General features: G+C 39.4%; 1 protein-coding gene and 1 pseudogene across 1 annotated transcript in view; one reads left to right on the forward strand and one right to left on the reverse strand.

The window, feature by feature from the left end:
* Positions 1-2,674: 2,674 nt before the first annotated feature.
* LOC145495862 (uncharacterized) lies at positions 2,675-3,402 on the reverse strand (annotated as a pseudogene).
* Positions 3,403-4,596: 1,194 nt separating this feature from the next.
* Positions 4,597-12,285, forward strand: part of LOC145495851 (solute carrier family 35 member F3-like) — a 7,919-nt gene continuing 230 nt past the window's right edge. Inside the window, exons 1-5 of the mRNA XM_081475438.1 lie at positions 4,597-5,067; positions 5,928-6,180; positions 6,930-7,149; positions 7,931-8,056; positions 9,626-12,285. The exon at positions 9,626-12,285 is cut by the window's right edge and continues 230 nt beyond it. Coding sequence (XP_081331564.1) covers positions 4,944-5,067; positions 5,928-6,180; positions 6,930-7,149; positions 7,931-8,056; positions 9,626-10,060 — 1,158 coding nt within the window. The 5' untranslated portion in view covers positions 4,597-4,943 and the 3' untranslated portion in view covers positions 10,061-12,285. The remainder of the gene's footprint in view (positions 5,068-5,927; positions 6,181-6,929; positions 7,150-7,930; positions 8,057-9,625) is intronic.

The following is a 12,285-nucleotide window of genomic DNA, read 5'->3' on the forward strand; positions in this document are numbered from 1 at the left end:
TCTCACCCTCATGTTTTCGATAAAACAGTGTTTCCCGCCTTAAAAACGCACTCGTTATTGCCAACAAAGACGAATTTCTACACAGCCGAATATTTTTTTTTTAATTTTTTCTTTAAAGCGAGGCACTCATTGCAAAATGTCGCGCGAGGGCTCTGGGAACGAGAATGGCTCAATTAGCCGTTTAAGCTACTCCATAATGAACAAAAAAGCCAAAATTAACTGGTTGACCCGGCACTTTCTTATCCAATCTACTAACGTGTATTTTGTAACGGTTACAATGTAGACAAGTTGCTTGATAATTTTTAAAATAACTGTAGGGTAGATTAGGTGTTTAAAGAGAGAATAACGCTAAATATACAAATGAAAAGCTCCCGAGTGGGGAGTATGAAAATACCGGAGATACTCGTCGTCAGGTCTCGCTTATGTGTTTAAGCGAAGGATTCTGCCCTCACTTAGAGTGTTGAAGTGTCACTACGTTTACCTGTTAAAGTATACTCTAGGCTTCACTTGAAGACACAATAATAAAAGAAACGCTCTTGTTTGCGTTTTAGGCTGAATTTCCACACGTCTCTCGAGTCCGGTCTACTAGCGCGGGTTCCTTTCCTGATCAGCGGCTGTTAATCAAGCCTATTCAGTTTTAAGTGGTATCCTTTAAGAGTCAAATAAAGCTTGAGTCGCACCCAGATTCATCTCTTTTAGGGGTTTAAATCAAATTTTCCGACGAGCATCCCCGACCTTTTCATAATCGAGTCCCCCTCCCAGTGGAACACCGTTAAGATTATTCGTAGAACATCGTACATTTCTAACTAATACTGATGAGCCAAAGCGTTCCAGTGAAATGTCCTATTAAACTGTCCGTGCAAGAAAGTTCACGTCAATGAACCGGATGTATTAACTTTTTACCCTCGTACCCAGATCATCAGTCATTCTTCTTAACTGGCTCGTCCTCAGTCCTCGCTTCTCGCTGGAACCCTAACCAGAAGGAGACGCCTGGGGCACACGTCAATCCTAATTACAGCGGACACCGGCCTCACGTCCGTGCGATGACCAAGATAAGCAGATTCGATCAACGAAGCTTACTAGCTCATAAAACGGCAGGAGTCAAAAACAGTTTTGTCGCATCCTTTGAACACATTCCGTTATTTGCTGTTTCGAAAGAGAGGCGAAGCAACGAGTCGCCTGTCTTACAAAGGTTGTATAAAAGGTTGTATTTAGGATTGTATATAGTTTTCTCTTCGCTCCCAAGAGGATCTCAGTGCAACGAGAAGGTTAGCTCTGAAATCTGTGCCGAGTCACGATATGATCGAAAACAAGCCGCTGACATGTGCGTCGAGTCATTGTCATATAACCAACGGTTGCACTCGCGGTATAAGGGGAGGGGAGAGAACAAAAACTTGGGGAAGCGAATGGGAAAGGCTCCTTGGTGGCAAGCTAGCCCGAGCTTTTTTCCCTCCACGTGCAGTTACTTTGCAATGAATAACTCGAATAACTTGAACAAACTGCTTAGTAATAGCATTGTTTTACTTTACAATACTTTGTTCGCTTCCTCGACTAAATTTGCTTTCTTCGGAGTAACATTTAAATAAATACAAGCCGGCGTTGTTGTAATACAAACTCATCTCGTCTCTATAATCGGCCGCTTTGCAAATGAGTTCATGTTAATAGCATTAGCTATATCGTACACAAAAATACTGGTCTTATATGACATTTCTCGAGATATTTGTCACTAATATAAATCAACAAAATCCTTCTTAATTCAATTTTATGGTTTTGAGGTAACCTGCATAATTTTTAAATCCCTATTATTTTAACCCAAAATCACGGAATTCGCATCATTTGAACAGTATCTTTAAACAACACAATGAAACCAGAAACCCTGTGCACCTGACGGGTTTCTACTAAATCCTTATAAACACGTTTCCCTTTTTCTCCTAAAGCATAGACAATTCAGTAACATAACTGAATTGAGTTCCAAGCATTTGTTTTACCTCAAGGCATTGTAAATCCCTTGCTAGGCAAGCTTAGTGAAATTTATTGCCGTCTCTCTGTTCTTGATAAGATTTTGATGTATGGACCAGCAGAAATCTGGCCAGGAATTTCTCTTACATAAAATTGTTTTCCACTGCTTATGTCTGATGTTAAGGTTAGTCGATGTTAAACTAAAGGACAGAAAATGTTAACAATAAACTTCACTGAAAACTGTAAAGAGATAGCAAAACTGAAATTGGAAATCACAATTATCGTGAGAAGCTTTTGGGGGCTTCAACTTTAGAATCCGTGTTTAAGCTGGATTGTGATTTTAAAAAAAAGATAAGCTTTTTTTTTTTTTTTTGAAAAGACCGTTAACTCAGTATAGAACAGAATCCTAAAATACGCAAACGTAATACCTCAAACTGACATTCGGCTACGACCTTTATATTTTCCCGTTTGATGTGGAAATACAAATAGCCCTTTAGAATGCATCGACGTTTATTCAAATCCAACGCGGAACCAACGCTGCAAATATAAATGTATTTTAAGTAAAAGAAATAGGAACATTTCAAGAAAATTATTTTCAGCCTTTAAGTGCTGAGATAAATCAAATATAAATTGTATCAATCTCATCAAACTCCATGTAACGTTGTCAATCAGTATATATTAATTATCATATCACTTTTTGTTCGCCCAGCAACAATCTTAAAGTTCCAAAATAATTCAGAGCGTTAACTTCTATGAAAATGTAGCTTTTAATTAAGACTACTCAGCGGATCCAGAGATTCAACGAGTAGGACTGGGATGGAGTTGAACTTTTCAAAGCATCATAACCAAAATCGTATTCAGTATGGCCGTCTCCTTCAATAAAAGAAACCTCGTTTTCTCTGTTACTCCAATCCCGTGATCAGCACATCGACAAGCACTTCCTCCTCCACCAATCATCATCACTGATCCATCACCAGCCTCCCAGTCACACCAGAAGCCGATGCTGTTGGCGCTTTGGATGTTTCCACTGCACTCAGCCCGTTGAAACCCGTCTGTTGACTTGTACTGACCACCATATTGAACCGTGCAGCTTCCCAGGCACTGGTCACTGGCCCAAACTTTGCCATCTCTAAAGTCGCCATAACTTGTGATTTTTGATCGGAATGTTTGTCCACCCAAACACTTACCTGTAGTCTGTAACAAAGCAGTGTGACTGGAGTCATCACTACGTTACGCGTGATCTTAAACTCTCTTCCGCTGACCAACCAAAAAGCTGGTGAGATCATGTCAGAGTTAATGGATGGATCTGTTGTTATTCCTGTGGGTAATTGGTGGTCATACCACCAGCCACCATCGTCACGCATCCAGTTCTTGTTGTCTTTGTTTGAGAATCGGGCGATTAGCGTCCAGCCTTTATTATATGATGACATGTTACAGTAGACCTACGAGTGAAAAAAGCAAATCTAAATCTTGTTTGATTAAAAAAGTTCGGTTTCATCGGTTTCCTTAAACTTGCAGCGAGCCTGATTCTCAATCATGCGGAGTGAACACTCCGCGCTTTCAGTACAACTTTCCACGATTGAAAACCTAAGGCTATTATTTTAGACAACCGGTTTTAGGGAAACTGACGAGGTTATGCAAATTGCTTATTTTATTATGCAATAAATTTAAAGTGGCTCATTTTTAATCCGGGTCACTAAAATCAGTCTAAAATAAACAAGCAAGTCCCTTAATTAAATACTCGCTTAATCTTGATAAAATCACGTTCTTAAATTGAGTTTTCACAAGCAATGGCAATAAGCAAACGTTACATTTCATATTTGTAAATTAGTTCTATTATAGGACCTCCCAACCAAGGAAAAATCAAGGAAATGAAAGCACAACATGGTAATTGAAGATTTAATTACTAGCAGGGTCTCTTAATAACTGTACCGCCTGGTAGAATTTGAAACGGGTTTATTAAAAATTATTACCATAGGCATACATAAGAATCAATTAGACCATGTTACTAAAGTTTGACCTTACCGCAAATGCAGCATTGGAAGTTGGTTTTAAATAATAGATGTCATCCGATTTGGGTCTGAAGTAATTATGGATCTGGTCCCATGACGTACCTGTGTAAATAACACAAAAACTAAGTCAGGCATTATCGTCTTTTTACTGTAACATTAGTCCTATACTTGAAACAATGCACTTTTGTTGTGTTTACGACATAAGACGATGACTTTATTTGTTCCCTGTAAACAACTCAAACTCTCAGTCCTATATAGTAACTTGACCACCCCAAAAAAATGCTCATCTAAATATACATTATCATTTCTCTGTGACTGTCTCTTTGATGATTAGACGTTATTTTGGGGAATTAATTCCGAACAGTAGGACAAAACTGTAGTCCATTAAAGGTAACTGACATGGAATATACCCAACCTATGAGAGGCACCGTAATGACTGCAGCTGTTGTTTCCGCCAATCCAAACCGGTGTGTAGCGCGACAGATGTAATCCCCGTCACTGTTTTCCTTAACCGTGTTGACCTCAAGACACCCCTTTTCCTGAGAAACTGGCGGCAAATCAGAAGACTGTTGAGCACGTGACCACTCTATCCTGGGACGAAAAAAAAGAAAAAAATAGCCTCTGTCTCAGCCAATCAGCATTTAGTAATTTTACCCCGCATGTGATAAGAGCTGTTAAACAATCGCCATATATCTTGTGACATCATGCTACTGTTTTACTTCACGCTCTGATCACGCGCATGGACTATTTGTTCAGAGGTCAATAGCCGTGATGATACCCTCTTTTTAATTTGCAGTTATGCCAGTTTCGTCTGATCGATCGAAGGCCTATACGTCGACATAGCAGTTACTAGGTCTTCATCACAAAATTTCGACAGTGGATTTGAGTCGTCATCGGTTTGTTCATCACTAATCTGCTGTAAAAATTGCCCAACTCAGCATTTTGTCATGCGATAAGACTGAAAAGTTGATCATGCAGGAAAACGATAACCAGAACGTGAAGTACAGCGAAAAATCCAAGTTACTGCATACACCTGGCGATGGACAGGATGATCAAAGACGAATTGATTGCTACAACGAAGATGCGATATTCTCAGGTACATGACAACATTCAAGTCAGCTAAATTTGTGTTTATGTAATCAATCGAATTTTGATAGGATAGCTGAAGTCCTGATCGCGTGACTTAATTAAATAAACTCACCATAGCGTGACTAAACGGTCACGCTATGATCTCCCAGACACATAAAATTATTTCGTCCATTCACGGTTTTCACTATCACTGTCCACACTAATTCGGATCAATCTTGAAGTACTTGTTTAATAATGAATCTGCTTTGGCAAGGGCGCTATTGATCACGAAGGTAAAAAAAAAAAAAAAAAAAAAAAGAAAAAGAAAACAAAAGAAAGGGATAAATGTCTTTCAAGGATAGATAATGTTACCGATACATGTGATACCGCATCGTTATCGTAACAATTTAGTCGGCACGTTTTGTTGCCTAGAGAATTGTTCTTGACCAAAAACATTAAGTAGATTTAGAACCACGTTTACGGCAAACGCGAACGGCGTTTCAGTTTTGATTGCGCTCCCTTTTCTTATAATTCTTACATAGATACAACAGAAAATTACAAAAACATCTCTTATTCGCATCTAAGGCAAACAATTTCACATTTTTGCGCAAAGTAATGACAAGCAGACGGCAAAAGTTCCATTTTTGCCGTTTGCCGTTCGCTTAAACGTATTACTAAATCTCTCTATTAAGTTATTCATGCAAGGGCGAATACAATTCGCAAGAGAGCAGTGCCTCAATAGCTAAGTAGATGCAGATAAGGTAAAATCCCTTTAGGGTTACATCCAACCAAGTCCCTTGCATGTCCCAGGCATAATTATGTCTAACAAAAAATAAAAGCAATGGAAAAACAACTGCTCAATATCTGCTGTTGTTAAATTTCTTTTAGAGCCACTTACACAGCAAGAATCTTCACGAGGATTTCATCTTGACACAAAAAAGATGCTGATTGGCGTTGCCATAGTGATCGGCATCGCCTTGTCCTGGGTGGGGTCTACCCAGTTTGCTCAGAGTACTTACTCACCAGACTTCAACGCGCCATTTTTAGTCACGTGGTTCTCGACTTCCTGGATGCTTGTAGTTTTTCCTGTCCATTTTCTGCCAGGATTGCTTAGAGGAAAGAAAATTATTCAATTTTACAGGTTTGCTCCATTGAAAAAAAAATATATAAATTTGAAAGCTTAAACTACCAACTTAAAATAAATTTTTTGTGTGTTCTTTTTAAATTTCTGTTTATTTATTAACTTAGTATTTATTTATTTATTTATTTTTGAATACCATACATAACTTACAATACTGACAAGAACATTACTATCAAGACGAACATAATTTACAATACTATCATTACTTTTTTACAATGTTATTATTGTTTTACCTCTTATAATGTTGATACTGACAATAGCTACTAACACTGACGGAACAAAAGATATACTTACTCATGCTAACCCTTCGAGTACATAGGTAAGGCATTGATGATACAGTGAAACCTGTATTAACGGACCCCATATTAAGCGGACACCTTGCATAAAGTTTTTTTTTTTTTTAAAGCACGAAGAAAAAATACAATTCTTACTGCATTATACCTTAGAAAAAGCTAGAAAAACAATTGCGACAGGTTTATTCCTGGCTTCGTCCAAGCGAATGTGTTTCAATCTAAAAACGGAAAGCGTCCAAGCAAGTTCGCCTATCTTCCAAACTGCAAACGCACCAAAAACGCTGGTTGGCATGACATAACATAGAATAAGAAAAGTTTTATTTTAACACGTTTATTTTTAACTAAATATACTATTGCTAAAATTGCTCAATTCTTTATGATAGGATACGTAGTTAGTGAACTTGCTGCAAGCTTTAATATTTTCTGTTTTGTTTTTGTTATGAACTTGTTCTATAGGGAAAGTGAAAAAGTGTTTGGGAGTCAAGGCCTGCATCTCAAGTCGTTACTGAAATACGTGGGTCCGTTTTGCTTGCTGTGGATGTTAACGAATTACTCTTATGTTCGCGCCCTCGGCTTCATACGAGCAGCAGATGTCACAGCTCTGTTTTCATCGTGTAATGCTTTTGTTTATGTTTTCTCTCTGATTTGGCTGAAGGAAAGACTTGGCGTTGTTAAGGTAAGGAGAACTATTGGTAAAGTCTCATGAGCTTCGTGGCCTCAGCTGGCAAAACTTATCCCGGTTTCTGTGGCATGAAGCAACTAGAATATTGATTCTTCCCCCTCCCTTAAGGTACTATTCCATTGCGGGTCACCACTAGACAGGTCTCCATTACAATTCGCTATTTACACCCTTGTACTTCTGGTCACATGACCGGGAGAGACAGCACGTGACAGCTATGGATGTTAATTTTATCCCTCGTGTTTTGGCTGACAAGGTATCTGTTAGGGTTGCAAGACAAGAAATTTAAAAAACCATCATTCTGTTTTAGTAAAATTCCAGTAGTAAGGAAATCCGTGTAACAACATTTAGAACATGTGACTTCATCATACATGAATATCATGTAGCTCTTTATGGTGTGTTCTTTGAGAGTAGTACCTCTGAGGTAAAATAAAAAAAGAATTGGAGCTATGCTCAGATAGCTCTGCCCAAGGGGTGAAAGTCAAAATTTCGGACGGGCATCCCAGTGATTAATTATTATGAAAGGTCCCCTCCCCCCTTCCCCCCTTCCCCCTTCCCCCCTTCCCCCTTCCCCCTTCCCCCTTCCCCCTTCCCCCTTCCCCCTTCCCCCTTCCCCCTTCCCCCTTCCCCCCTTCCCCCTTTCCACCTTCCTCCTTTCCCCCCTCCCCCCCCCTTCCCCCGTCGAGCCAAATAAGAGGGTGTGCCATACGTTTGGGAATCTACTCACCTCACTCAGTAAGGAACTTCGCTGCGATTAAATTTATCATTAAATTATCAGGTAACAGCAGTGGTGCTTTGTATTGGTGGTATAGTGATGATGGCTTATGCAGAAGGCTTTGAAGGACCTAACGTTGCCGGAGGAGTCCTGTCCGTAGCTGCAGCCATCGGGGCCGCTTTGTACAAGGTAAGTTCTAAAATACCAGTAGGGTTTGAAATGCCGACCAACATGTCCCTTTTGAGAAAGTCTACGCCGTGGCACCCCTGGGAATAGAATGCATTCAAGGTTCAACCTCTGAGATCTGTTTTACCAAACCTTATTACGTAGGATACTTGTGACACCAATTAAACAAATTTAACAATTTTTTTCAGAAATTGCTTTCTTAGGGCCGATTTACACGGCACGACTTTGTCGCATGCGACAAGCTTAGGACCTGTGTACGACACGAATTGTTTCGTGTAAGTCAAACGTACAACTCGCTTACGACTGTCGTGTACGTCACAAGAAATGTCGTAGGATTTTAAAACAGGTTTTAAAACGCTGCGACAATCGTAGCCAAAATGCGTAGAAAATGACGTGTTTTGTGACAAATTTCTTGTAACTAGGGGAGGAAGGTGAGGTTTTCTTGCGTCAAAATGACGGACGAAGTTGTCATTCATTAGCAAGTCACCATAGAATACAAAAGCGAAGACAACTTTTTGTGAAGAGGTGACTGAAAAATTAAGTGAAGAGTGGAGAAGAAGTCCTTGTCGAAAAAAATAGCGACCATAAGGACATTTCAAACAGGGTGCCAGATACAATGTGAAGTGGAATTGTACGCGATTTTGGCATACATCGTAGCATATCATTTGGCATATCGTAAGTGAGAATGCTGTGCCGTGTAAATGGTCCTAAGTCATGTCGCAGGCCTGTCGTAAGGTTGTCGCATGCGACAAAGTCTTATCGTGTAAATTGGCCTTTAGAATTCACCAAAATGAAGTGTGGCCAAATTGAGTCGACTCGAAATAATAGTGGCTCTACGGCTCTGGTAAAACTTTATGTGATCTCTTCACACAAACCAATGCTTTATTATCGCCTTAAAGCTATTGAATCTCAAAAGTATAAATTCCCCAAATTGCGACAACGAGTAGACTTACCATGAGTTCCAGAATGACGGAAACTCACTGAAACATTAACTGTCGGAAAAAAAGCTGATTTTTCCAGTAAGGTTATCTCTTAAACAAAGGGTGATCCTGGAAACGAGCTAGGTATACACTCTTTCTCCAGATAAGGATGTTGTTTTTCCGGCCCAGACGGAACATTCTAATTTCCTGCTGATCTTTGGCTGAAAATATTCTTTTATTATTCTTTAATTATAGATTATGACATTTCCGTTTTAGCATGTATTGGGGTATCTAATTATTACAAATGTTCGATGTCTAGATCTGTATCGCATTTAGAGAGAGAAATCGTTTTAAACGGTTAAGTTAAAACATATAACTGAATTGTATTTACAGATTTTCAACACAAAGAATTATATCCTTTTTCGAAAATCTCAGCCTCGGGTTTATTCTTAAAATTTTCTTAATATCTCGCAGATTTCATCCTCAATATTCTTCAGAAAAGATTTTCTTATAAAGAAAAAAATAAGTGTCTTGCTTTAAAGAACCACCACAAGTTAAGCTCCCCCTCAGAGCGATACCCACTCCCCCACTCCCTTCCCTCTCCGGGATGTGAAACACAGGTATATACGCTTGCTTCTATCTTATATCTTAGGTGTGGTTCAAAAGGATCGTGGGAGACGCTACCTTGGGTCAAGTTTCTCTGTTCTTGTCCTGTCTTGGCCTTCTCAGCACATTACTTCTCTGGCCAATCATTGTCATCTTTCATTTCATTCACTACGAAGTTTTCACCTGGAGAAACATTCCATGGAAATATCTTTGTGGAAATGCGGTTCTAGGAATAATATTTAACTTTTTGATTAACTTCGGCATCGCCTTCACGCACCCTTTGTTCATCTCTCTCGGCACCGTTCTCGGTATTCCTATCAACGCCCTGACAGATTTTATCTTCCGGGGTGCAGAGTTTGGTAGTTACAAAATGGTCGCTGCATTTTATATCGTCATTGGTTTTCTATTCATGTTACTACCCAAAGAAGTTGAAGAAACTCTTCAGGAAATAATTTGTCGTAGGAGAAGAGACAGGCTTTAATTTAAGGTTATGTGTACCATGGCTCATAAACGAATGGATGCTTAGATTGGGCGTGCACAAGTGAGGCAGCCCGAGGTATGGTTGTTATGAGGGCCTGTTATGATACGTTTTTTTTTTTTTTCAATAAAACGGGTTATCACAAACATTAAAAAGCCAAGCGGTTCCTAACCACATGCTTTTTTACCCTTACAGAGCTCCGTCACAATATTTCAATTTTTTTTTTCTTTTCACAAGAAAATTAACGGTTGAATATTGAACAACCTCAAAATAATTTTTTTTTTTTAATAAAACAATAGGGAACCAAGAGGATACAGGTGAAACAGATCTCAAACAACGAGCTTGAAAAATTCTGGTGTGACGTAGTCTCCTTCGCAGCCGTTCTTTGAGATGTCACGGGAGAGCGTTGCGTTACATTCCAAAGAACGGCTAGGCGTGACTTGGCTCCTTTAAAAAGAAGGCATAAAACGAATGAAATAATCACAGGTCAGACTATTAAGCGAAAGTGAAGCAGCCAAAACAAGCGTAGGGGTGTGGGGAATCAAATTAGCAACTAATAGAACATATTTAAGATGTGGCTTGTATGATCGCATATCAAGTGTGTTTGTATTTTCATTACGTATCACGCCGTTGTCCCGCAACGATTGTCTCTGCAATTTTTTTTAATCCATCACAGAGATCGCGTAACGATATACGATTAACCTCTTAACAAGACAAAAGTTTTCTATTTTTTTTCTGTAAAAATGGTATTGAATTCAGATTTTTACGCCACTGTGAATGCCTATCAATCTGTCAATTCATAAATAACTGCGATGTTGATCCTTACCAAGTTCGCACTGTGATTTCAATAATTTACTTGATTCCAAGAATTACGAAATAAAACACTTCGATGACAAGTTTTTCAGTGACGCATCCATTTCTACTACTGGCTGTTTGGCGATCAAGTTGAATATGCAATTCACCTGCTCTCGTTTCCTGAGTCCAGGGGCTCCTTGGTCAGCGAATTGTGCTGATTCACGGAATTTCAAACAGAGCTCTCGTAAAACAAAATGGCTTCAATGAGATCTAGGCAGGATCTGGGCGGGATCTTGGCAAGATCTTGGCAGGATCTTGACAAGATCTTGGCGGAACCTTAGCAAGACCTTGGTAAGATCTTGGCAAGATCTTGGCAGGATCTCGGCAACTGATCTTGGCAGGATCTTGGAGAGAAAGAAGAGAGATCCTGCCATATGAAGATGACATGGAACTGCAGTAAAATACACATACTTTGCGCGAGCAAAGTCAGCTAAGCATGTGTATGCTTCGTAAAAGGTGAGAAAATACGCATTAATTTCGTCTAATAATACTCGGTTTGCTGCTATAGCTGGTTTTCACATGACGTCACTAAAATTCGAACTACAAAACTATTGATCTTCCTGAGATTTTACTTTAACGATGTATAAGAGCAGCTAAAAACTAATATTCACACAAGTTTTCGCTCCGAATGGGTTCTTGGTTTTGTGATACACTACGCTTGAATTTCTAAGCTATTGCGTGACGCGGCATTTACGTGACGGCCCAGAGAGCTGTCATGATGGTTAAAAAAGTGACTTATTTCGGGGAACTTGGCTATCTGAACAGTTCATGTCTTAGAAAAAGTATTATTTTAGTGTTTTAGAGTTCCTCGAGGGATGAATTCACCCTTTTGTAACAAAACTCAGTGACAGATGTTTTTGCTGGTTTCCGGCCGCCATGTTGGTGCCCATACGGATGGGCACCATCATGGCGTCTCCATACAAGTCTCTATAAATTTGGGTAAAAAATTTTCCCGCGTATCTCGCATAAGAAAAATTGCTGTGACCAGAATTTTGGCGATAGTCTTTGCATATTTACCTTCTTTGATTTCCCAGATTCTGGACTTAATCTATTGACCGGTTTTGATTTTTATTTTGATCTATTTTGAATTGCGTGACACTGAAAACCAGCAATACGTAGTTTTATGCTTTTCTTTTACTTACTCTTAGATTATTCGATATTCTCGATCACGCTTCCACTTGAGAAACCGGAACAAACAGCTGATATTTGTGCAGAATCGCTGCCATGTGATCTCGGTGTTGATGCCGATGTCGAACCGCCTGTCCCTTTGCAACAAACACAATGTCAGCTCATGATTCCATCTCCCGTGATCTGAGAACAACTCCGTCGTCGATAGATAAATATGAAAAATACATTCCGTACCCTAATCGCTC

This window comes from Orbicella franksi, chromosome 8 (assembly GCF_964199315.1).
Source record: "Orbicella franksi chromosome 8, jaOrbFran1.1, whole genome shotgun sequence".
NCBI lineage: Eukaryota > Metazoa > Cnidaria > Anthozoa > Scleractinia > Merulinidae > Orbicella > Orbicella franksi.